This window comes from Manis javanica, chromosome 2 (genome assembly GCF_040802235.1).
Source record: "Manis javanica isolate MJ-LG chromosome 2, MJ_LKY, whole genome shotgun sequence".
NCBI classification, from domain to species: Eukaryota; Metazoa; Chordata; class Mammalia; order Pholidota; family Manidae; genus Manis; species Manis javanica.
In genome coordinates this window covers 48,804,614-48,832,500 of record NC_133157.1, presented here as the reverse complement: position 1 = coordinate 48,832,500, position 27,887 = coordinate 48,804,614, and the positions used below count along the sequence as shown (strand labels likewise).

General features: G+C 36.8%; 2 protein-coding genes and 1 non-coding gene across 7 annotated transcripts in view; 1 reads left to right on the top strand and 2 right to left on the bottom strand.

Moving 5' to 3' along the window:
• The first annotated feature begins 2,010 nt into the window (after positions 1 to 2,010).
• On the top strand, positions 2,011 to 3,618 carry RRAGA (Ras related GTP binding A). The gene has a single exon (XM_017670045.3). The coding sequence runs from the start codon at positions 2,291 to 2,293 to the stop codon at positions 3,230 to 3,232; it is 942 nt and encodes a 313-aa protein (XP_017525534.1). The 5' UTR covers positions 2,011 to 2,290; the 3' UTR covers positions 3,233 to 3,618.
• A 4,069-nt stretch (positions 3,619 to 7,687) lies between these two features.
• Positions 7,688 to 27,887, bottom strand: part of HAUS6 (HAUS augmin like complex subunit 6) — a 35,821-nt gene continuing 15,621 nt past the window's right edge. For all 5 annotated transcript variants that reach the window (XM_037018607.2, XM_017670044.3, XM_073228448.1 and 2 more), the window contains 6 exons: positions 19,178 to 19,259; positions 14,742 to 14,811; positions 14,237 to 14,422; positions 12,242 to 12,374; positions 10,091 to 11,131; positions 7,688 to 8,873 (listed from right to left, as the gene is read on the bottom strand). In XM_037018607.2, coding sequence (XP_036874502.2) covers positions 8,827 to 8,873; positions 10,091 to 11,131; positions 12,242 to 12,374; positions 14,237 to 14,422; positions 14,742 to 14,811; positions 19,178 to 19,259 — 1,559 coding nt within the window. In that variant the 3' untranslated portion in view covers positions 7,688 to 8,826. The remainder of the gene's footprint in view (positions 8,874 to 10,090; positions 11,132 to 12,241; positions 12,375 to 14,236; positions 14,423 to 14,741; positions 14,812 to 19,177; positions 19,260 to 27,887) is intronic.
• LOC118972430 (small Cajal body-specific RNA 8) lies at positions 14,892 to 15,022 on the bottom strand. Its single transcript, XR_005061408.1, has one exon.

Sequence of the window (27,887 nt, the reverse complement as noted above, 5' to 3'; positions counted from 1 at the left end):
AGATAAATGGATAAAGAAAACGTGATATATATATATATATATATATATATATATATATATATATATATATATATATATATATATATAAAAGAATATTTTTCAGCCATGAAAAGGATTTGTCATTTGTAACAACATGGATGGACCCTGAAGGCATTATGCTGACTGAAATAAATCAGGCAGAAAAAGACAAATACTGTACAATCCCATTTATGTGTGGAATCTAAAAAAAAACTCATAGACACAGAGAACAGATTAGTGGTTGCCAGGATGGGAGATGGGTAAAATGAGTGAAGGTGGTCAAATGTTACAAACTTCCAGGTATAAGATAAATAAGTTCTGGAGATGTAATGTACAGTATAGTGACTATAGTTCACAACACTGTATTGTATATTTGAAAATTACCAAGAGAGAAGATTCTTAAGGTTCTTAGCATAAGAAAAAAAGTTTATCTATGTGAGGTCATGGATGTTAACTAAACTTACTGTGGTGATCATTTGGTAATATAAATATCTTATATTTTGGTAATATAAAAATTACATACACCTAAAACTAATACAATGTTGATATCAATTATACATAACATAAAACTGGGGAAAAACCATCACTATAGCCCAATTTAAATACTAAAGGAATTTAAATTCATTGAGTGAGAAAAAAAAATGTTCGATTTCTCTAAGAGACCACAGGAATTCTGCTATTGGCATACATTAGCTAAATGCTGTGTCAATATCTGCTTGTAGAATATGGTGTTAGAGAACATTCTCAACGGTTCATAAAACTTATAGTGTGCTGTTTTAAACAAAATCAAAATATTTTACATTTAAAAAAGTAATGGTGGTTTATAAATATAATGGAATATTATTCAACCTCTAAAAAGGAGACTGTGCCATTTGCAACAACATAGATGAATCTGGAGGACATTATGCTGAGTGACATAAACCAGATACAGAAAGAGAAAAGCTTGCCGAATCCCATTTATACTAGAATCTTCACAAGTTAGATACAAACAGCAGTGAGTAGAATGGTGGTTTCCGGGGCCAGGAGGTGGAATAAATGGGGAGATGCTGGTCAAAGGATGCAAGTTGCAGTAATGTTGCGTAAGTCTAGATAACCTACAGAAGATCAGCAACATCATTAAGCAGTTCAAGATGAGCTGCAGTAAATTGGCCGGTAGGAAGCGGAGCAATGGAAGTTAGGAATTCCAGTGCATGGAAGTTAGGAATTCTAACTTTGCTGCGTTCATCGACATCTTCACATCAAACACGTACGTGATGGTTGTCTAAACCTGTACAATTTATATTTCAAAAATAAATTGCATCTCATCATTTAACAGATGTGTAACTTAGTAAAGTTACTGAACCCTTCTAAGCTTCAATTTACTCACTTGAAAATAGGATTATTTATTCATAGGCCTATTGTGAGGTTGAGCTAATGCACGGGTCCCATATTACAGTTTCCTGGAGCTTTGAAATTCTGATAATAAATTCTTAAGCCTGAGATTACCGAAGAAGCAGGTGTGAGAAAGGAAGTTTACTCAAACGGAAAAAGCACTAACAGGCAGTCAGTATATCTCCCAGTATGGATTTACTACCCTCTGGCTGGGTAGCACTGGACAATCACTTAACTTCTTCAAGCCTCACTTTCCTCATCTATACAGTTTTCATTTGCCCTGCCTTTTACTCAGTAAACCAGAGAATCTGGGGAGGCCGTGCCTTCCTCTGCTTCTCCTGTCGTTTGCCCTGGCCGAAAACCAAGCACCGGCGCTCTTTGAAAAGTTGTGTGCGGGCGCCTTTTTGCCACGAGATGGCAGCGCTCTCCAGCCCACCACGCACGTACGCCTTGCGACCGTAAGCTCAGTTTAGGCAGAGAACGGAACACCACAGTCCTGTGTTCCCCTTCCCTTTTATCTTTAGCGGCCAGGGCGGAATCCCCGCTCGGTTTCATTGAAACAGCAGTTTACCGCACCCCGTTGGGCAGCGAAGGCCGAGCGGGAGTTCTCGCGAGATCGCCGCCGGAAGTGGGTGGCAGCCGGGACGCAGCGACTCTCTTCTCCGGAAGGCGAGCTTTCCTCCGTCGCTGTTGCAGCCGCCGGACCCGGGACGCTCTCCTCTGAGGAAAAGCTTCTCCCGCCGCCACCTCTCCAGCCCGAGCTCGCGCTTTCTGCGTCCTCGACTGCACAGCTGCGGCGCCCTGTCTGCAGAGATCCCGAAACCCCCGGCCCTCCCCGCGTCCCTTCGCGCTGCAGCTAGGCCGCGCCCAGAAGCCCAATCCGCGGCTGCTTCGGCGGGTAATGCCAAATACAGCCATGAAGAAAAAGGTGCTGTTGATGGGGAAGAGCGGGTCGGGGAAGACCAGTATGCGGTCGATTATCTTTGCAAATTATATTGCTCGAGACACACGGCGCCTGGGGGCCACCATTGATGTGGAGCACTCCCACGTCCGATTCCTGGGCAACCTGGTGCTGAACCTGTGGGACTGTGGAGGTCAGGACACCTTCATGGAGAATTACTTCACCAGCCAGCGAGACAACATCTTCCGTAACGTGGAGGTTTTGATCTACGTGTTTGACGTGGAGAGCCGCGAGCTTGAAAAGGACATGCATTATTACCAGTCGTGTCTGGAGGCCATCCTCCAGAACTCTCCTGATGCCAAAATTTTCTGCCTGGTGCACAAAATGGATCTGGTTCAGGAAGATCAGCGTGACCTGATTTTTAAAGAGCGAGAGGAAGACCTGAGGCGTTTGTCTCGTCCGCTGGAGTGCGCTTGTTTTCGAACATCCATCTGGGATGAAACGCTCTACAAAGCCTGGTCCAGTATCGTCTATCAGCTGATTCCCAATGTTCAGCAGCTGGAGATGAACTTAAGGAATTTTGCCCAAATTATTGAGGCCGATGAAGTTCTGCTGTTCGAGAGAGCTACGTTCTTGGTCATTTCCCATTACCAGTGCAAAGAGCAGCGTGACGTCCACCGATTTGAGAAGATCAGCAACATCATTAAGCAGTTCAAGCTGAGCTGCAGTAAATTGGCCGCTTCTTTCCAGAGCATGGAAGTTAGGAATTCTAACTTCGCAGCGTTCATCGACATCTTCACATCAAACACGTACGTGATGGTTGTTATGTCCGATCCGTCGATCCCATCTGCAGCTACTCTGATCAACATTCGCAATGCCAGGAAACACTTTGAGAAGCTGGAGAGAGTGGATGGTCCCAAGCACAGCCTCCTTATGCGTTGAATATTGCCAGATGCTCTTTTTGCAAATGCTGAATTGCCTTTTTTTCCCGCATCTTTTTTTTTTGTAATATTCATAATGTTGTGTGCTTAAAAGTGGGCTTTGAAATGTGTGCTGCTTACTATTCCCTATCCATTTCTTCCTACTCCCCAGTCTTTCAACGTGGGACGCTATTTACTCAGCTATCCAGTAGAGCTTCAAGATGGCCTTTTCTGAAAAGTTGGTGTGGTGTACACTGAAGTAGGTGGTGTGTGTGTGTGTTCTGATACCTGGTTATAATAGATATATACATCAAAGCCTTTACAGTATATTCCTGTATTCCTTTGAAGATTGCAAAAATGGAATGTTACTATTTTATCAGCAAGGTATTAAAATGCATTTATACATTCTTCTTGGCTTCAGTTGTGAATAAACATTTTCTGTTAGCAATTTAAAATATGGTCTTATCTGAAATAATTTGAAGGTGGTTAATACGTAAATCTAAAGGTTCTGGCTGCCCACAAGTATACTGGTAAATTTGATTTTGTGACCTTTGCCCCCATCAGCTTGTCTATATTTCATAGCAGCTGTAGCAAAGTAATTAAGAGCATGGGCTCTGGAGCTAGACCACCTGAGTTAAGTTAGTATTGTAGTCCCTTCACTTAGCAGCTCGGTGAAGTGGGCAAGATAGTTTCACTGTGCTTTTCTCCTTTGTAAAATGTGGATAAGAGTATCACTATATCATAGGACTGTTAAAATGATTAAATTAGAAACATGAAAATCATTGAGAATGGTGCCTGGCACATGCCATACATATTCACTATGTAAGTATCAGCTATCAGTAAAACCACCTGAGCTGTCCCTCCACCCCCAAATTACTGGATGTGAAACCTAGCTAAATATGAGCCCTTACTAAATGCCAGTTATTCTTCAGTACTTTGTGTGCATTTTCTTATTTAGTCCCCAAAACCTATGAGGTAGATTACCTTATCTCAATTTTAATAAATGAGAAAAATGGTATTAGCTGTATTCATACAACTGAACCTAGGAAATGATCACAAATCCCTATTATATACATACCTCTTCTGTTGACAGAAAAGTTTATCATGAAAATCCACCTCTTTAGGTGTGTATTATTCCTTCAAATAATTCCCCTAATAATACAGCCTGAGGAAACTGCAGCCCAGGAAGCTAAGTGACTTCTCTGAAAGAACAGTGTTTCATTCACTTTGGGCAAGATCACTTTCCCGTCTGTATCTGGGAACTGGATGAGACTGAATTAGATTCTGAGATTACCTACTTTGGGGAAGGTCCTTAATTTCGATTGGCAATATGGTATAGTGAAATCAGAAAACAGAACTAAAATGTCCTGATCCAGCTACCATATAATTTTAAATGAAATCTATTTAGGTAGGGCCGAAAGACCTATGATCAGCTGCTCTCACCTCTCATTTTACAAATGAAGCATGACAGCTGCATACAGACATTAAATAAGTGATAGGACTTGAGAATTCCCAAAGTGTTACAAAATTATTTAACATTTTTTTAAACCCTTTGTAGTAGTAATGGTGGATGATAGGTTCCCTATGTGAAGAGCAGGAAGCTATTCAGATGTAAGTTACTAAACCCATCTAATTAGGGCCTATGGCAGTAATTAGTATAAAGACTCCAGATTTTAAAAACTCTTAAGGTATATTTGTACTTATTAAAATTTAGTAATTAAAATGGCAGCAACAAAATTTTTTGTTTTTTTCTGAATCACTGAACCTCAAATTTTTGATCAAGTTACTGATACACCTTTATATGTGATCATTTTATAACTTGCAGGGTATGGTTCTTCTTGATACATAGGAAATTCCAGAACCAGGTAATAAATATTGAATGTTTATTCAAAACTAGTATGTAGAACATATTTATAAATAGTCCCATGGAAGACTCACAAATATTTTAAATACAGGATGTGGACTTGACATTCACAGTGCACAAGAAAGGTAGACCAACTATGAATTTGCAGCTTAATGGGAAAGAGAATTTTACTTTAGCAAATAGAGAAAAATGTCCTTAAACATTTTATTCAATTTTACTAGAAAAGTAGGAAAAAAGTAAAAAATAGGGTTTTTTTCAGACAGACTAGGAAAAAACAGGGTTTCCGTTTATAAAGGTCTCAAGAATTCGTTTTTTCTTTAGATAAAATTAACTTCATGGTTAAGGAACACATAGTAAAGAAGTTTCAAACTACTCATATTTCTCTTTTCAGCTGAACTCCCCAAAATGTTTTTCCTCAACCTCAAGTATTCTTTATTCCACTTGATTTTTCATGTTAAGCAACATTCATGCTTATTCTCTTTAAACATTCAAAATAGGACACTTGGCATTACTAAAGTTGCAGGTTAATAGAGAAGTCAGTTTATAACCTTTATCTTACAAATACTGAATAAAACAAGGTAAATCCTGTGTAGTCTGCTATGAATGTAATGAGGTACATTCAACAATGTTATTAATAAAGTAGTCCTCTACCATTGCTTTAATTCCATCACCTAAGAGGCAAAGAAAGCAGTTCTACTTCAGTTGATTTGCTGATGATCCATGACCCTTCACAAGCATGTGTGAATACCCCCCCACACACAAGTATGTATGTTTAAAAACTGTAACTGGAGAGATCACATGCAACTCTGAAAAAATACGGTAAACGCAATTTAAAAAATACTAAGTGAATGAAAGCTAAAATGAACCACAGATTTCAGAGAAGGGATGGGGCCATGGATATGAAAAGGACAGATCAAGACTTGAAGGTGGAAGCAGTATTTGTTCTAAGTTCTAAAGGACAGCTGTAAACTGGTAAAGTAAGGTAAGGTATTCAGGGTTCAGAATTGTGAATTAAGATTTCTGAAGACCCATGCTCATCAAAGCAGTACGGTAAAAAACAAGAGTGGAAGGGGAAATAGAGGGATCTACATAGGGGACCTTATAAGCCTTTAAATTTAAACTATTCTGGAATTAGCAATAAACTTAATTTTAATCAAAATGGCATGATCAAAGTAGTCCCTTTAGGTCAAAAGGCAGCTATGTATGCAATACTAAATAGGGAAGAGGCTGAATGCAGTTGCCATAATCACAGTGGTTTAGGAGAAAATGACCGATTTTTGTTTACACTACTGACAAAGGATAGGGAATCCCACAGCCTATCACAGGTATGGCTCACTTATGTACTTTTATAGATCTGTCATCGAGAGACATTCTGATACTTTGATTCTCAGTAATTAACGGCCTCCCACACTAACTGTGAACTTGAGCTTATCAGACAGATAGTGAAGTATCTCTAAGGTAGTATACATGTAATAGTGTACCTGCAACTTTAAGGTACCCTAGAACTAAATGTGAATCTATGTCCCCTAGGAGTGATTCTCAATTTTTATTTGAACCTAGGAATTACCAGAGAAGCACATTTAAAATGCAGATTCATAATCCCCACTTTAGAAATACAGAATCTACATTTAGATGGGTTCCTGATGATTCCTTCAGTCCACCTTATTTATGCTCCTTCGTATCAGTACCATCTGTAAAATAGGTATGATAACTGCTATTTTACAATTCTCAGAATCACGTGAATCTATATGTATTATCTAGGAATGGCTCTGGCACTTCATAGATGCAAATATGACAGCCCTACCTTCTCCCTACATATTAACTCTGGATTTACAGACACTGGGTTTTCTTAAGATGAGAAAATAGTTCCCCACGACCTGAAATCACTAATTTGTTCTATTAAATAATAAAAGAGTACAGCACCTTTTCTCTTCCTCTTTCTTTTCCACTGCAAATAAAGTAGTTCTATGTGCTTTCCTTCTTTTGCTCACAAGACTTCCTCAAACTGGGATAGAACAACTTGAGAAAGCCAGCGCAAAATAAAAGATGAACTACTAAGCCCATCCACTTCCAGAATTTTCCCCTTCAATTTTTCACCTCTCCTTGCCAGTTTCTTGGCAAATGGACAAAGTCTGGATAGTTACGGGTTGGGGCTAGATAGTGGGGTACTGTGGCACTATCACCCTTCCAGTTCACAGAGGGCGATAGCATGTTTACACCTGGATGACAGAGACAAGCCCTTTCCTTGGCCAGGGGCCATGAGTGAGTGAGCAGGACAGCTGTACAAGAGGCCTTACATTTGAGTCAAGAGTCCAGAAGGTCACAGGAGGCCCAATCCTGCAGCTATACCCTCTGTCCTGGCTCCTTGGTTATTTCTGCGACGTGGTGTGGTATATTCAAGAAGGAAAATAGGGTCAAATCCTAGCTTTACCAATGATGTAGCTGTATAACAGTGAAAAGTTTTTTAACCCAAATTCCATTTTATCAAGTTACTTTCAAGCTGTTATGTAGGCAGTGGGGAACTGATGGTTTTCGAGAAGGAAAGTAACACAGTCAAATTATCTCCTTGCCCCAAAAAACCATGCCACCCCCCCCCAAAAAAAACAATAAACACAGATTAGTAAATTTTTTAATTTACTTTTTTTTCTGGTAAAATATAAAGCTAGAATTAAATTAAATCTCAAAGTCTAAATTAGACTAAATATAAATCTGCTACACAACCCAGCGAATGGATTTATGGTTTGACAGTGTTCTTTTAAGTGTCTAGTCATCATTTTTCATCTTTTGCCTTTTTTCTAAATTCATTCTACCCCACTCTACCATCACATGCACTTTATTCCACCAAACATCATTTTTCAGGATCAACTTACTTGAATAATCATTGAACCTGTTTAGAACTTTCCCAAACTTAAACTCTGTTATCCTGACAACACACATCCAACCATTTTTCTCACATTTTTTGGTTAGTACCACAATGTTCCATAAAGAAACATGTTACGTTTCCCTAAAATGAAAGAACAGCATAGCTAATGGATATTATGTTAACCACTTAATAAAAGAACATCAAAACCCACTTGTCCTTAAGTTAATTAACTGAAATTATAATAACATTTTGCCATTTACTTAATGCTTACAAGATTATTCAAGAAATCAGAATGGCTTCACATAACTTGATATTTGCTTTCCAAACACAGTTGACCCTTGAACAACACAAGTTTGAATTGCTCAGGTCCACTTATATGTAGATTCTTTTCAATAAATATACTGGAAAAGTTTTTGGAGACTTGTCACAATTTGAAAACATGTTTTATTTTCTCTAGCTTACTTTATTCTAAGAAAATAGCATCATACGTATTTAGCATACAAAATATGTGTGCATCAACTGTTTATGTTATCAGTAAGGCTTCCAGTGAACAGCAGAATACTGGCAGTTAACTTTCTAGGGAGTCAGAAGTCACATGCAGATTTCCAACTGCACAGGGGTTGGTTCCCCTTACCCCCCTCATTGTTCAAGGCAGTATTGTACTTCACATTTCAATCTCACAGCCCTACAGAGAAAATCCAAACATTCTGTCCTTACCTAAAAACATTAGAGGAGGTTAAAAGGTATAATTTTAGATTCTTAGGCCTTGAAAAAGAGTTACACTTCCACTGTATATTTAAATTATGTGAGTTTTGAATCCTGTGACACTGCTTGAATTTAAGTGCATCATAGTTAAATTAATTCAGCTAAACTGCTTCATCTTTTCAAGTCAGAGTGATTCTTTTGCATCAAGGCTCTTAATCAAGACTTCTTCTTCTGAAAAATTGATTTAAAAAGAGAGAAAAGGATAACAAACATTACAACGGATAAAAGGATAGATTTCATGTAGCAGCAAATTTCAGTCTTAAGTAAAAAAGCTCACAAATACTTAACTATGATAAAATTACCACTATTCTCACAGAGGTACCTTTTCAATATGCCAGTGTTTAACTATCATGGCCAAATCAGTGCTATATGATGAATCCATATCACCAGATCTGTAGCTATTCTAAGATGCTTTAAGAGGTTTTATTTTAACTCTTTATGATGAATATTTTCAAACATACAAAAGTAAAGAGAATTATGATTAACCCAATACATTCATCATCCAGCTTCAATACTTATTACTACTGTTATGGGTTGAAATGTGTCCCCCAAAAAGATATGTTGCAAAAGATGAAAGATAATGAAACCCCAGTACTTCAGAATATGGCCTTATTTGGAAATAGGGTCAATGCAGGTATAATCCGGTAAGATGCAGTCATTCTAGAGTAGGGTGTCCTTGTCTACATGTCTGGTGTACTAATAAGGTACATAGACACATGAGGGAAAAATGCCATGTGAAGGCAGAGGCAGAGATCAGAGTTATGCTGCCACAAGTCAAAGAGCACCAGGGGCTAAAAGAGGCGAGAAGGACCTTCCTCTGGTGCTTCAGAGGGAACTCGGCCTTGCCAACACCTTGATTCTGGATGCTAGCCTCCAGAATTTATTGTCTCGAGAGACAATCAGTTTCTGTTGTTTTAAGCTATTTGTCTGTGGTACTTTGTTATGGCAGGTGTAGGAAACTAATGTACTAACGTACCTTGCTTTTTCACCCCACCCCCCAATTTATTTCAAGACAAATCACAGATACTGTATTAGAATAAGACTGACACTTAACATTGTATTTTTCTACTTTTTTTAGAACCATCCTCCACTAGCCAAGATTTTGACGAGATTTACTTTCAGTAGTTTGTGTTACAAAAAACAATAGGTTTCAGGTTTTTGGTTGTTTTCTATCCCAGTCCCATACCAATTGCAAACTATATATATACACATCCCCAGAGGTTCTCAAATACCCATAAAAGTGATGGGTTCCCTCTTCTCATCCTTGTTAAAAGAATAACGAGCGTATTTTGTCACATTAACAGTAAAATTTATGTAGCATTCATTTATATGAGAATTTGAGAGAAACCTTCAATAAGTCAATATGCACAGGTCTGGTTAAATCTTACCTTTTAAATTAGGTGTAAGTTCCCCAGGACTACATGGTATTGTGGTCCTCAATCTTTGCTCCACTGGAGAAAACTTAATTAGTGGTGAGAGAGACTGTTTCCTTTCACCAAGGGACATGCGTAAAGATGGTTTTGTATAGTCAACATGCAAATCCCAACTGTCCAAAAAGTTAAGTGTATTATCTATTTGCAGGTTTTGGAAAGTAGGGCTCACTTCTGGTGTGTGTTTCTCAAGTGTCTCTGAATTAAAGAGGTAAATTTCTTCCCTTTTCTTGGACAGAGGTTTTTTCAGAGCCTCATATCTACTGCAAATAGCCTGTAAACTGAAGTCTGATACTGTAGTAGTCTGTCTTTCTCCCACAACATCTTCTGGAAAAATGTCACTGTGCATAGGACTATTTGGTTCCAGATTAACACTGGCCTCTGTACTACTATTAAGACTTAAATGACCAACTTCTTCTGGAAGATTTTCATGTAATATGCCAAAATCAGTATCCTGAAAACTAGAACTAATTCCACTTGATGTTTGAAAAGAGTTCCCTAACACACTCTTGCGCATGGAAGATTCTTTATAAGAAGATTGCAAGTGGTCTGCTATTTTAATATAATCCTCTTTGCAGCTTCCCATCACATCTCTCCTATCACCTACAGAAGGGGAGAATGTCTCTGTTTGGCTAGTTTCTAAAAGCTTGTTCTGCAATGCTGTACTCCCCAAATTTTGCTTGCACACTATTTTCTTATTTAACGAATCTGACTGATTCTGTGTTGTTGTTTCATCTATGTGACTGGTCACCATATGCTTCTGGGGCACACACTTGAGGCGATCTGAAACAACTTTCTCTTCAGGCAAATGAGAATGGCTAGAATCAGACACACTGGTTGCTAAGAGAAAACTGGTCACACTAAATTCTCTTTCATTAGGCAACACAGGTAAGGATTCTGGCAATACTTCTCTAGTTTCAGTATCCATCTGAATCGGTTCCATACTTCTGTTATCTTCCATTTGAAGAGCTTTTCTCCATGAGCGCCTAATTTTACTTACTAATTCAACCAAGAGAGTAAAAAAACACAATTTACTAATATGCTCAAAAAAAGCAGGCAATCAAACATTTCATTGCTAGGGCTCAAAGTAAAGCTACTGACTCAGTACATATTCCATAAATAAGCCAGCTACATGACAAGGCTCTACAACATGCCAAAGCCCACCACCACCACCCACCACCATCTCCAATGATCACATACAAACAACAAAAGCTGTTCCTGAGATGTGCATATGCTTTCACACAGCACATACAAATTACATGTCCTAACAAGATATTTCCTTATCCATCTCGGCTAGGGTTCAGCAAACTATTGCTATAAAGGGCCAGACAGTAATATTTGAGGCTTTGCAGGCCATCTGGTCTGTGGCAACTACTCAACTCTGCCACTGTAACCTGAAAGCAGCCATCAACAGTATGTCAATAAATGAGCATGGCTATGTTCACAACTTGATTTACAAAAACACCCAGAGCTGGTTAAATGGGTTCTTAAACTGTATGTAGATTGCCAACCACCCACCCAGACTGTGGCTTGCTTTGATTGAACTGAATCAATTTAACTTTGTGTCATTTCCAGCAGCAAATAAGAAATTACATTTAATCATTCAGCCAGAATGACGTGACTACAGAAGAACAATAATATCAGAACTATGCCAACAAAATTACAGGTTATGAGAAAAAAATGCCTATTAGGCAGTCTGACTAGCTTGGGGGTGTAGAAAAAAATCTCTGTACACACAGTTTTTGGCCAATATTGCTGGTTGCTTACTGGGAGAACACAGCCTTTATACTCTATAAATGTTAAACATAGGTCATGTGGAGGCAGAGGGTTTTTAGAAAGTGCTCAGCTCAAGTATTTTCCAGGAAAAAGCTAAAGTAAAACAACAAAAACAAAAGTGTAGAATATCGGCAAAATAACACTGCTGCAGAACTGCCATGTAAGCGGGAGTGCCCATCCTCACTACTTCAAAAAGAGTCTTTTACATCAAAACAAAGAGCCATTGCCATTAAACTGAAACAGAGTTCTAAAGTGAGTTTCCAGAAGATTTGTCAGACCACAGTTCTAATACTAGTAATATATCTAAAAAAGAAAATGATAGCATTAACTTACTCAAGTTTTCTGGAGTTCGGGGAATTCGGTTCCTTGTCAAGAAAGGGTTAGAAGCTAGAGAGTCAATTAGTTCCTCCAATTTTACTTCTCCTATAGAGGGCTGTGGTGAATCAGATAAAACTGCCCTAGCAACCTAAAACAGAAAAGAAAAAGTAGAGGGAAAATTACCAAGCCCATTGGTAGAATGCAACAAAAGCCCCAATAAAACAATCAACCCTTCAAGTCAGCACCCCCTCCCATAGCAGATGGTACAAAAATAAGCTAAAAAATGTAGCTCTGCAGACACTCTATACAGTCTACCTAGGCACAATCGTATAAGGTGAAATCAAACACAAAACTGTTTCCTCTCTTCTTATCTTAAATGGATATTTCATTATAAAGGAGAGAAAAGATAAGAATCTTAATACATGGTTAGATTTAGAGATAGTTCTGACTACACAGTGACTGAAGATGCCATCTCCCACATTTTGGGGCTTGACAACTCTATGTCTGCTAAAATGACTACAGTTTTAAAGAAAGTTTATACATTTTTAACTAAAATATATTTACACAATAACACGTATAGTAAAACCAGAAAACATTCTGACAACACAGTATTTGCCAGAAAATTCATTATCAAGTGAACAAGGCATAGGGCTACATTCTAAAATAGCAAAGTATGCAATACGAAAATAGCATCTGTATTAATTGAATTTCAATAAAACCAGAATAAAAAATGCAAATTAAAATTACTACCCCTAGATTCCTAAAAATAACTTCCTACAACCATAATCAAATTGACCCCCAAATTTACCCTCCCCCAGGAAAACAGAATTCTAAGAATCCAAACATTAAATATTCCTTGTCACAAACACTAGAAAAGAAAATTAACTTCACTTTATTTTCAGAGCTTTATGAGCTTTTAGGACTCTCCTCTTCCATTCTATCCCACTCCACTACTAATACATAAATTCTTTCAACCAGAAAGATGTGCTTCTCCTTCCATATAAGAAAAAAAAAGACTGACCATCTTTTCTTTAGTGTAGAGTCTATCAGCTAACAAAGAGAAACAATAGATCCTTACAGATTTAAAAGTATATAGAGACCATGAAACTGGTTTATCCGCTTCATGTTACAAGTGAGAAAATCACTGGCATCTAGAGCTCTTATTTGGCAATGTTCATTTACTTTGATCAGGACTGAGATAAAGGAGTACCTGAATCAATATGCGCTAAATTTTTCTTTTATTTTCTCAGGAATATAAAGTAACTGTTATTTTCTGGCTGCTTATCCAAATTCAAATAATGCTAGGGGATGTTGTGGGAAACATGTAAAAAAAATATTAGAGCACAGTTTAAGCATTTAGTTTATATAAACTTTCAGTAGTAAATGGTACAATATTACTACTGAGCAATAGTAGTTTTATATGGTCACTTGCCAGTGAAAAACAGGATAGCATTAAGGAACAAAGCTAGTTAAGAAAACCAGTTATCATGAACAATGATGCATTTAATAGCTTTTTAAATATTTAGAAGCAGAAGGACAAAACCTTCATTCAGTAATAATATGATACTGCATAGTCTTTGTTCTCATATTCAAAGAAAGAGGAAGAAGTTCAGCTAAGAAACAGACAACAGTCACAGAGTATTATAATAGAGTATAATCATTGGGTATATTTATCCAACAATTTAAGAAATGATTAATTCCAAAAATGACATACATGTATTATTTTTATACTTTTGGATATTTATAGAATGGGACATGTTTCTAAATCGTGGATATAATCTTAACTGAATAAGTTTATATTTAATCTATTTCTACTTTTTAGGAGGACCAATTTTTATTATGGTTTGCTTTAACCATTTTTATTATCTAGGACCTCTTTTCCTATATTAACCTCAGTTAACCAATAACTAATAATATTTGTGTAATAATTAACAATAACTGTAACTTATAATCCAACACCAATGAAAAATAATAGATATTTCAGCATACTTATTACAATCTTTTTCTAACCTCTTCTACCAGATGATCTTGCTCATTTTGAAATGGATCACTTTTTTTAGCTGGAAGAGCCCCTCCAAATGCACTATTCTCTGAATTTTTTGCAATATTTGATGATACAGAGTCTTCTACTTCAAATTCTGCTGTTTTCTTACAAATTGTCTCATTTTTCTCTCTAGGAGTTCTCATCTTCATGTCCTGAAGGATAGACATGTAATATTAAAACCTTAATAACTATAGCTGATCTCCATTAGAAATTCATGAGTTATCATGAACCTGTAAAGAATTATTAACATTTTTATGAAATTGTGTGTTCACTGAACAATTAAATAATTCCAATATACCCACTTAGAAGCAATAGGGAATGTGTAAATAGAAATGGTACATGATGTGCAAATACAGAGAAATGTAAAAATACAAATTACATTTAATTAAGATGGGATATCAACAAAAATGAGTAGCATTTTATGTTAAATAAGTATAGTCAGAATTAATTAAAAATAGTTTTAAAATGTACCTTTTCAAATAGTGTAATACTGTTTCTATCTGATGACAGTGAAACTGGTTGCAACAGGAAAGAAGTAGGGCTAAAGGGAAAAAGTAGTAAGTCCATGTTATAAGTAAGAAAGAGTTCCAATCACTTTGATGTGTCTGAATAATCTAAAGAAACTGTCTGCCCCGTATCTGTCCGTTACGATTTCACTCAATTCGTCCCGGTCATCAAAAGGCAGTTTATTCTAGGGAGATATTGTGACAATTAGGGGAGTACTTCCGCCCAATTTATGTATCAGCCTCCCAAATTCTCACATCTTCCTTACCTACTACATATTTTAAGTCAAAAGCATTTTTTTTAACAAGAGTTAGACTTGATGAACACTCAAAAAGATGAGTACAGGGTAAAAGCAAATTAACTATAGTCACATTACTACAATGTTCTCAGGTTTCAGATGGTGAAATTTAATTGTAGCAGAGACTTTCTTTTAAGACTTTAATACTTCACATCCAAAATCAATTTCTTTTATGCTGAATTTTGCTCTATAGCAAATAAAGTTAACTTACAGTAAAGTCTTAGGGTAATTAAGTTTCAGTTTGCTGCATTCTACACATAGTTTTTTCTTAATCTCTTAGATTATCTTGTCCCTTTGGATAAACATAACCTTATGCATTCTTTCATTACAATTACAAAACAAGTCACTAAATTTTTAAAGCCTTTAAAGAAATGATAACTTTAACTATCTTTATGTTGAAAGAGCTTTCAAATTGTGGATTGGCTCTGCTCACTGGCCAAAAGCTTTTCTATCCTAGGTAGTATGAAAGGCAGGATTATTACAGAACCCACTTTCAACATCAAGCACGTTGGGGCTTTGCTTTCTGTTCATAGCCAGAATTACAAAATCAACAGCTTTGCAAATATTTTATACAATAGCAAATATGCTTTTTCAAATATGACCTTCTTGGAATTATCTACCTTCCAAACACAATAACTGAAACTATTCAAACTTCAACTTAACCTCAAACAAGATATAATCTAAATATCAAAGGAAAAAAATTTACCTCCTGCAATTTTATCTTAATTTTCCCAAAAACTTAACATTAAAATAATCTAAAGCCCTCTGAAGCAGGGCCATAAATCAATGGAGCAATGCCACTGTTAGATGTGAGCTCCTGGAGGACAAAGAGTCCAAAGGCGTCCCCAGGGGCTAACACAGTGCCTGGTACTTGGCAATGCACTACGTATATGTAACTGATTCAATGAGTCAATGTCACTTGAGGATGAGATTCTATACATATATATGAGATCTACAGATACAGGTTCTACAGATTTTTCTACCTGAAATATTCTTAAAGAGCCCTATAATTAAGAAAAATGGAAACATATTCTACATATTCCCCTCTCTCATTTCTGAACTGGCAACGTGCTGTCATTAGCCCTAACATCTCAATCCCAGACAACTTTGAAGAAGCCTTGGCTCAGTCCTTACTATCTGCTTGCCATGCCAGAACTGAAGCCTGTGAACTTCTAGCACTATAGATAAAAAGAAAGGATGTTGATCCCACTGTGGGAATTTATCCTAAGGAAAGAGCACTTCAAAAAGAAAAAAAAGAAAGCGACCTGCTTTTTATAGTAAAAAAGTTGAGGAAAACCTAAAAGTCTAAAAATAAATGAAATATTACAGATAAATTAACTAAATAAATGAAAATGTTACAACGTAACTGAAAACTGGTAACATGCTAAGTAACCATGCATACACACACCCAAAATTCTGCATTCATGCTATGCTAATGTTTAAAATTTTTATTTTAGAATGCAAGACTATAACCCACACTTTGATTAGAATTAAATTTGTATACATTGGTAAATAAAACCTAAAAAAAATCTGATAATGGGAAGAATCTAATAATTTGTTAGAAATTTTAATTATTTTTCATTTTTACTTGCTATTGTTGTTACTATATATATATATATATATATTTAAAAGCAATAATAAAATTATAAAAAGAGAAAGTTTTCAGATTAGAATTAAATTTCTAAGATTAAGGATGTTTAGTTGGCATGCAGGCAAGATTATAGCGCCCTATCTTTGAAATGCAGCACAAGAGAAACTGGAGAGGTTAAAGGTCTAGAAGAACTGCATCACCACCACTAGAACTTCATGGAACCCTACCTTCCAAAAACCACTGCAAAGAAAGTTAGTGCCCACAGTATACAGCAAAGGCATCACCAGTCACTGGTTTGAAGTATGGTAAAACCTCCATCAGCTCACTCTGACCAAAACCAGCCATGAAATTTATGGAGACTACTTATATTTTGGTACCTGTGAATGACAACTGCATGTGAAACAGCTAATAACACACTCTAAAAAATTACATTCTTTCCATGTTTTTAAATTGAATAGCTGTATTGATCATATGAATTTCCCAATTATTTACATATATACTAACGTAAGATGCCACTACAAATTAAATTTTTAGTATAATAGCTTCATTACATGCAAAAAAAAGTATTACTTCTTCTAAGTACTATCTACCTATGTTGCATATTACTAATTAAACATTTTATTATGAAATACCTTTTATAGCATAAAATTCTAAGAAGTTTACTCCACATACCAGTGACTCAACTCTTGACCTGTCTTCTTTTCTGCTGTTAAACAGTTATAATCTTTCATACCCCTTAAGCATTTGTCCCTTGCAACCTACTTTCCTTCAATAACCCAAACATGTAATTAAAGTATCATAAGATAATTAATAGATCCAGGAACTTGGAAGAGGACAAATGTGAAAATCAAATTATATTTAATACAACTTCTTTTTCCTATACTAAGAGAATTCCACTTGAACCAAATTCTTAGGGGCTAAGTGTCTGGCTCCTATAGAATTCTGACAGTACATCTTAGTACAAAATTCTACTTCAGGAAAGAATCTTGAGGGTCAATGGAGTTCATAAATAAAAATCTGATTTATGAATTAATCTACCAACTCCATCAATCTTTAGTCCATCAAGAGACTTTAATCAAAATATTAATTTGTTCTTTTAAGGGAAGACAAACCAAGAACATAACTGAGATTGGGAAGCACCAACTATTACCCTCCAGCATGCTTTAATAACAACTCTGATAAGGGTATAAAATGGCAAGCCCATTAACATTACTATCTATCTCTTCAATATCAGATTTCACAAAAGATTTCTTTTTTTTAGGTACTCTGGAAAACCAACATCATATCCAAATCTAAAAACAAAGAAAAATTTTTCCACAAGTAATCCTGACCTCCTGTGAGGCAGAAAATTACTGCAGAAGAAACTGCCAATAGCTCAGTTTCACATATTAACTTTTGACTCTTGTTATGGTGGTTTAACTTATTAGACTATTAAGAGTATAGAGAATGAAGAGGGCTTCGATTCATTTCAAACTTAGAATTATCTTTTAAAATTGTCCTAAGTATTTTGTTTTCATATCTGTGCCTCAATTACATGGAGAGGTTAGACTGAAAGACACCTATTTTATTATCAAAGGATAATTAAAAAAGAAAGCAAAACAATAAAGGAACCTAATCAATATATCTGCATTTGATTACTTCTTAACAGTGTTTTATTTAGAAAAAAATACAACACACATACACACACACACACACAAACACACACACACACACATATATATATATACATATATATATATATATATATATATATATATATATATATATATATATATATTCCCCAACAGATAACATACATGTAGAGATTTTTGCTTATATAATCTGGCATTCAGTTTAAGAAACAAAATGGGTAACAGAGAAAGTGGGCAATAAAGGAAATAAGAACACTCCTAAAGGAAGTCACAATAAACTAACTAGGCTCAGTTTTTTCATATGTTAAATTCTGGGATTAGACTGAATCGGAAGTCTTCCAAATTTTTTTTAAACATAAAATTATTTTTTATCAAATGACATATAAAAACCCAGACATATAATACAGAAAAAAAGCCAGCTGTTCAAGCTGAAGTAGAAAAGGGTTGAACTAGCCACAAGCTATATTAGATTCATCCACAGCACCAGAGGGCACTGCAGCCTACACCTGAAACTACCAGACTAGACCATCTCAAAAGCCTCTAAATTCTTGGATTTAGTCAACAGCTATGAGTAGTTTCAAATAAATTTACAGACATAAGAAGACAGAAATTCCCAAACTTGCACTAGATCATTTCCACATGTTTTTTTTCAAAAATAAAATAATCTCCATGAATCCCAACATTTAGGTAAACAATAGAAGAAAAAAATGCCCAGGCATCAGAAATGTTGAACCTTTCCTGAAAATGTGGATCCACAGCAGAAAACTACATCTTGTTAAGCAAAGAAAATAAGGTACTCTCCCAAGTAAGAGAAGCTTAGAAATCAGCTGAAGATAGCATTTAATGAAGGAAAAAATATCTATGAAAATCAAGTTTGTTTTACCTGCTGGCTGGGTAATATACAGTCCCCAGTGTATCACTGGCTCTTCTGCAATCATTTTCTTGGTTATGCTGCTTAGGTGTATCTAAAGGAATATAAAAACTAATTACTCTTTAATTACATTTATACATTCTAATATTCAGGGATCTCATGAAATTTTAGAACTTCTAAACAAAAGAAAATACAGAAAAATCAGAGTAATATGAATGCTAATAGGAAAAGACAATTATTCAATTCTTAAGTATAAAGTGATAGGCAGGACAGTGATAGAAAGTATCTAGCAATAGGCTTTTACAAAAGCAGTGATAGCTGACATTAAACCAACTTTCCCAAAAGCAACAGTCCATAATAATTCTCTAGCATTATATGCCCATGCTTCCTGTTTATATACACAACATGCAATTAAGTACACCTAAACCAACAAGGCCAAAAAGTTACAGTACTTAGCATACTTCACTCCAGCATCTGTGACATCAGTCAACTTACATATTTATTCTTCAACAATCACTGAATAACTATGTGCCACTACTGTATGAACAATGGGAGAAAGAAATAAAAGATGGGAGAAAAAAATAAAAGAAAAAATAATGCCTTCAAGCAGTCAGTCTAGAAAAGGCTGTCAATGAGTAAAGAATTATGGCATACTACTATAGTATATGAGAGAAGTAGGCACAGAAAGCAAGGAGGCATAAAGGCGCTTGGCCCAGACCAGGGAACATGAAGAAAACATGAAGGTATGGAGAGAACGTGCAAGTCTAGTATGCAGGAGTACGGGGTATGTCAGAGAGGCACAGTAGGAAATGAGATTGGTAAAGAAATCCATGGCTAGGTTACAAAGGATTTGATATTCCAGGGGATTCTCTTCTTTCATTATGTTAGCTTATGAAACACTTTCCCTATTTATACATGCCTAAAGTATAAATTTGCACATATATAAAAAGCCAATGTGTATACCATGTAAAGATTTTCTTTTAATCCATCGCAAAAGTAGGCCGCCTTACAACATTTTCAATACCCTGTTCTTTTGCACCTACTGATGATAGAATTACTGATATGTATAAAACATTCCAAAAATGAGCACAAATACATCTATATCACAAAATTAGTAGAAAACCATAAACTAAAATGATTATGTACAACTATAAACACCACCTATGATGCAAGGCAGAGTTGATACACATTTGTTTTGGTATGTATGAAAGTTTGTAAGATAAAATTTGCTAAGTGAAAAAAGCTTTTTTCTTTTATTTTTTTTTTCCCTAACAGTGATAAGAAGCCACTGGTATATACTATACCAGGAGATGAAACGAACCATATTCACATTACAGAAAGATCACTGATATCCATCTGCAATATGAAATAGGTAAATATAGGAGACAGAGTAGCTAGTTAGAACACAATCATATAAAAATAATATAAAAACTAAACTACAGCAGTACAGACCTAAGGATAGCAAAGGACAGACAGACACAGCAGGGCAGTTAGGAGGTAAACAAAACTGAACTCACCACAACAAAGCAAACCAAGCTGAAGCACTAATTCCTACCATAAAAACACACTTAGAACTGCTATATAAAAGAAAAAGAAAGGAATTCCCAGAAGAACAAATTAAAATCATCATGTGCCAGGACCAAAGATGGAAAGTATGATCAGAACGGTTAGCTCAAGCAAGAAACAAAGGCTCAATGAGACAGGTTCCAAGCTCTGAACAATGAAGACTTAATGCCTACATGACAATAAGAAACATCATCTCAGGTCACTCAGATTCAGGACACTACAAAGGCTGCTCAGCCCTTGAAAAAGAGATTATAAAAATTCTGCCACTGGACCAGTGAAGTAGCAAGGAAGACTGAGTACCTGAGTCTTTGGTGATAAAAAAGGACAGAATGAAGACATTTTAAGCCTACCTAGCCTACTCAAAAGAAGGTGTGAAATTCAAATTTACACTAGCTATTTGTACTAGGAATCCCAGACCAAAGACATTAACTGGCCTAGTTCAAGGGAAACACCTGGGACTCTGTAGAGCCCATTCTGCAACGAGGAGCCCATGTGACTCCTCCAAGGCTGGAGAGACCCACTGAAGTTGAGATGAGTCAAATATTTTAATAGGAAGGAAACAATCATCAAAATTAGCAGGGAGAACATACAGGAGCAGAAGTACCTGAAACAGAGAGATATTAGAAAAACTGAAAAAAATAAAATCAATAAATTTAAAATGATTAGCAAAAAGAACAACAGGAGCTATAATGAAAGATGATACATGAAAAAGAACAGGAAGTTTTGAAAAGAAACAAATGAAAAGTATATTCATGAAAACTAAATAGGTCAGAAAGGAGATTAAGCGTAACTAAAAAGATAATTAGTGAACCATATGAAAGATTCAAGGAAAAAACTTAGAAAACAGCCCAGAATTACAAAGAGGTTATAAATAGGAAAGAGAATTTTAAAAATATGGAGAAGAGAATTAGAAGCCCCAACAATAGGAGTTCCAGAAGGAAAGGATCAAAAGAATGAGGTGGTATTAGAAAAGACGTTAGTAAGTTTCCAAAACAGAAGAAAGTTATGAGCCTTCACATTAAATAAGCACACACAGCCCCAACGGCTAAAAACAAATGTACATTTAGACATATCTCAACAAGCTTTCATAATACAAAAATAAATATATAAAAATCTTAAAAACAACCAGAGATCAAAAATTACCTACAACTAGATGACCGACAGCTAGATGGACAACAAATGTCTCAGAAACAAAAGAAGGCAGAAAATGAGGAGGAGCCAAGTGGAGGTATGAGTAAGGCAGCGGCAATCTCCTCCAAAACCATATATACTTTTAAAAATACAACAAATACAACTATTCCTAAAAGAGAGACCAGAAGATACAGTACAACAGTCAGGCTACATCCACACCTGTGAGAACCCAGTGCCTCGCGAAGGGGGTAAGATACAAGCCCCGGCCCGGCGGAACCCCAGCACCCCTCACCCTAGCTCCCGGCAGGAGGAGAGGAGTCGGAGCAGGGAGGGAGAAGGAGCCCTGGACTGCTAAATCCCCAGAGCTAGCCATCCACACCAGAGCGCAGACACGCAGTGCATGGTGTGCTGGATACTAGGAAAATGGAACAGTAAAACCTGCAAGTGGGTTCCCACAGCTGGCGCCCCTGGAACAAAAGAAAAGCGAGTGCTTTGTGAAAGACTTAAAGGGACGGGAGCCTCACAGCTGGACATAAGCATCCCAGCACACACAGCCCAGCAGCTGGGAAACCCAGGGAACTCTGGGCACCCTAACCCCCCAGGTGGCAGCACAGCTCTGAGGCCCCTCATAGCGATAAACAACCTCCAGCCCATTGCCCCTCTGGCGTAGCCCCACCATAGCAGATTAGCAGCCTGAGACTGGCCACACCCACAGCAGCCGGGCAGAGCCTCCTCCGCCGCTGCCCAGGCCAGACTCAGAGACCCCCATTGACACACAGCTCCCCAGCACAAGCCGCTAGGGGTCGCCGTTCTTGCAGGAAGGGAAGGCGACGGGCAAGCAGGACTTTGTTCTCCCAGCTGACACATGTACCAACTGCCTACGACTACCTCTATTGCCATGAAAAGGCAGAAGAATTTGATGCAGACAAGAATAACCCAGATATCCCCTGGGAGGGAATCTGGGGAGATAGATTTAATCAATCTTCCTGAAAAAGAATTCAAAATAAAGGTCATAACCATGCTGATGGATCTTCAGAGAAACATGCAAGAGCTAAGGGATAAAGTCAGGAGGGAGATTACAGAAATGAAACAATCTATGGAAGGATTTAAGAGCAGACTGGATGAGGTGCAAGAGGCCATTAATGGAATAGAAATCAGTGAACAGGAATGCAGAGAAGCTGACACAGAGAGAGATAAAAGGATCTCCAGGAATGAAACAATACTAAGAGAACTGTGTGACCAACCCAAACAGAACAATATCTGCATTATAGGGGTATCAGAAGAAGAGAAAGAAAAAGGGATAGAAAGTGTCTTTGAAGAAATAATTGCTGAAAACTTCCCCAAACTGGGGGAGGACATAGTCGCTCACACCACAGAAGCAAACAGAACTCCCAACACAAGGGACCCAAGGAGGACAACACCAACACATATTATAATTAAAATGGCAAAGATCAAGGACAAGGACAGAGTATTAAAGGAAGCCAGAGAGAGAGAAAAGGTCACCTACAAAGGAAAACCCATCAGGCTATCATCAGACTTCTCAACAGAAACCTTACAGGCCAGAAGAGAATGGCATGATATATTTAATGCAATGAAACAGAAGGGCCTTGAACCAGTTACTGTATCCAGCACAATTATCATTTAAATATTGAGAAGGGATCAAACAATTCCCAGACAAGCTAAAGTTGAGGGAATTTGCCTCCCACAAACCACACTTCTACAGGGTATTTTAGAGGGACTGCTCTAGATGGAAGCACTCCTAAGGCTAAATAGATGTCACCAGGGAAAATAAAATCACAGCAAAGAAAGCAGACCAACCAAATACTAACTAAAGGCAAAAAATAAAATCAACTGTCCATAAAGGCAGTCAAAGGAAACACAAAAGAGTACAGAATGAAACACCTAACATATAAAGAATGGAGGAGGAAGAATAAGAAGGGAGAGAAATAAAGAATCATCAGACTGTGTTTATAATAGCTTAATAAGAGAGGTAAGTTAGACGGTTACATAGTAAAGAAGCTACCCTTGAACCTTTGGTGACAACAAATGCAAAGCCTGCATTGGCAATAAGCACATATCTTTCGATAATCACCCGAAATGTAAATGGACTGAATGCACCAATCAAAAGACACAGAGTAACAGAATTGATAAAAAAGCAACACCCATCTATATGCTGTCTACAACAGACTCAACTCAAAGCCAAGGACATACACATACTAAAAGTGAAGGGATGGAAAAAGATATTTCATGCAAATAATAGAAAAAAACAGGTGTTGCAGTACTTGTATCAGACAAAATAGAGTTCAAAACAAAGAAAGTAACAAGAGATAAGAAAAGACATTACATAATGATAAAGGGGGCAGTCCAACAAGAGGATATAACCATTATAAATATCTATGCACCCAAGACAGGAATACTTACATATGTGAAACAAATACTAACAGAATTAAAGGAGGAAACAGAATGCAATGCATTCATTTTAGGAGACTTCAACACACCAGTCACTCCAAAGGACAGATCAACCAGACAGTAAGTAAGAACACAGAGGCACTGAACAACACCCTACAACAGATGGACCTAACAGACATCTACAGAACTCTACACCCAAAAGCAGCAGGATACACATAATTCTCAAGTGCACATAGAACATTTTCCAAATAGACCACATACTAGGCCACAAAAAGGGCCTCAGTAAATTCAAAAAGATTGCAATTCTACCAAACTGAAACCAACTTCTCAGATCACGAAGGTATAAAACTGGAAATAAATTGTACAAAGAAAACAAAAAAGCTCACAAACACATGGAGGCTCAACATCATGCTCCTAAATAATCAATGGATCAATGGCCAAATTAAAATAGAGATCAAGCAATATATGGAGACAAATGACAACAATAGCACAAAGCCCCAAATTCTGTGAGACACAGCAAAGGCAGTTCTAAGAGGAAAGTATATAGCAATCCAGGCATATTTAAAGAAGGAAGAACAATCCCAAATGAATAGTCTAAAGTCACAATTATTGAAACTGGAAAAAGAAGAACAAATGAGGCCCAAAGTCAGCAGAAGGAAGGGCATAATAAAGATCAGAGAAGAAGTAACTAAAATTGAGAAGAATAAAACAATAGAAATAATCAATGAAACCAACAGCTGGATCTTTGAGAAAATAAACAAAATAGATAAGCCCTTAGCCAGACTTATTAAAAGAAAAAGAGAATCTACATACATAAACAAATCAGAAATGAAAATGGAAAAATCATGACAGACACGACAGAAACACAAAGAATTATTAGGGAATACTATGAAAATCTAAATGCTAACAAGCTGGAAAACCTAGAAGAAATGGACAACTTCCTAGAAAAATACAACCTTCCAAGACTGACCAACGAAGAAAAAGAAAATCTAAACAGACCGATTACCAGCAACAAAATTGAATCAGTAATCATAAAACTGCCCAAGGACAAAACACCCAGGCCAGATGGATACACCTCTGAATTTTATCAGACATATAGAGATGACATAATACCTATTCTTCTTGAAGTTTTCCAAAAAATAGAAGAGGAGGGAATACTTCCAAACTCATTGTATGAAGCCAGCATCACTCTAATACCAAAACCTGGCAAAGATCCCACCAAAAAAGAAAATTACAGACCAATATCCCTGATGAACATTGATGCAAAAATACTCAACAAAATATTAGCAAACTGAACTCAAAAATACATCAAGAGGATCATACACCATGACCAAGTGGGATTCATCTCAGGGATGCAAGGATGGTACAACAAATGAAAATCCATCAACATCATCCACCACATCAACGAAAAGGACAAAAACCACATGCTAAAAAAGCATTCGACAAAATTCAACATCCATTCATGATAAAAACTCCCAACAAAATGGGTATAAAGGGCAAGTACCTCAACAAAATAAAGGTAATATCATAATATGATAAACCCACAGCCAACATCATACTTAACAGCAAGAAGCTGAAAGCTTTTCCTCTAAGATCAGGAACAAAAGAGGGATGCCCACTCTCTCCACTATTATTCAACATAGTACTGGAGGTCCTAGCCATGGCAAGTAGACAAAACAAAGGAGTACAAGGCATCCAGATTGGTAAAGAAGAAGTCAAATTGTCACTATTTGCAGATGACATGATATTGTACATACAAAACCCTAAAGACTCCACTCCAAAACTACTAGAACTAATATCTGAATTCAGCAAAGTTGCAGGATACAAAATTAACACACAGAAATCTGTTGCTTTCCTATACACTATTGATGAACTAGCAGAAAGAGAAATCAGGAAAACAATTCCATTCACAATTGCATCAAAAAGAATAAAATACCTAGGAATAAACATAACCAGGTAAGTGAAAGACCTATACCCTGAAAACTATAAGACACTCTTAAGAGAAATTAAAGAGGACACTAACAAATGGAAATTCATCCCATGCTCTCGGCTAGGAAGAATTAATATAGTAAAAATGGTCATCCTGCCTAAAGCAATCTACAGATTCAATGAAATCCCTATCAAAATACCAACAGCATTCTTCATCGAACTGGAACAAATAGTTCTAAAATTCATATGGAACCACAAAAGATCCCATAGCCAAAGCAATTCCGAGAAGGAAGAATAAAGCAGGGGGGATCTTACTTCCTAACTTCAAGCTCTACTACAAAGCCACAGTAATCAAGACAATTTGGTACTGACACAAGAACAGAGCCACAGACCAGTGGAAAAGAATAGAGTCCAGATATTAACCAAACATATATGGTCAATTAATATATGATAAAGGAGTCACGGACATACAATGGGGAAATGACAGCCTCTTCAACAACTGGTGTTGGCAAAACTGGACAGCTACATGTAAGAGAATGAAACTGGATCACTGTCTAACCCCATACACAAAAGTAAATTCGAAATAGATCAAAGACCTGAATGTAAGTCTTTAAACCATAAAACTCTTAGAAAAAACATAGGCAAAAATGTCTTGGACATAAACATGAGCAACTTCTTCATGAACATATCTCCCCGGGCAAGGGAAACAAAAGCAAAAATGAACAAGTGGGACTATATCAAGCGGAAAGGCTTCTGTACAGCAAAGGACACCATCAAACAGAACAAAAAGACATCCTACAGTGTGGATACAGATCCAATAAAGGGTTTACACCCAAATATATAAAGAGCTCACGCACCTCAACAAACAAAAAGCAAATAATCCAATTACAAAATGGGCAGAGGAGATGAACAGACAGTTCTCCAAAGAAGAAATTCAGATGGACAACAGACACATGAAAAGATGCTGCACATCGCTACTCATCAGAGAAATGCAAATTAAAACCACAGTGAGATATCACTTCACACCAATAAGGATAACCACCATTCAAAAGACAAACAACAACAAACGTTGTCGAGGATGTGGAGAAAGGGGAACCCTCCTACACTGCTGGTGGGAATGTAAATTAGCTCAACCATTGTGGAAAGCAGTATGGAGGTTCCTCAAAAAACTAAAAATAGAAATACCATTTGACCCAGGAATTCCACTCCTAGGAATTTACCCTAAGAACACAGGAGCCCAATTTGAAAAGACATGCACCCCTATGTTCATTACAGCATTACTTACAATAGCCAAGAAATGGAAGCAACCTAAGTGTCCATCAGTAGATGAATGGATAAAGAAGAAGTGGTACATATACACAATGGAATATTATTCAACCATTAGAAGAAAACAAATCCTACCATTTGCAACAATATGGATGGAGCTAGAGAGTATTATGCTCAGTGAAATAAGCCAGGCAGAGAAAGAAAAAAGACAAGTATCAAATGATTTCACTCATATGTGGAGTATAAGAACAAAGAAAAAAATGAAGGAACAAAACAGCAGCAGACTCACAGAACCCAGGAATGGACTAACAGTTACCAAAGGGAAAAGGACTGGGGAGGATGGCTGGGAAGGGAGATAAAGGGGTATTACGATTAGCAGACATAATGTGGGGGGCGGGGGCACAGGGAAGGCTGTACAACT

Bases quoted from the DNA above. Each gene is read 5' to 3' on its own strand.
- RRAGA (XM_017670045.3), top strand. From the start codon at position 2,291: ATGCCAAATACAGCCATGAAGAAAAAGGTGCTGTTGATGGGGAAGAGC.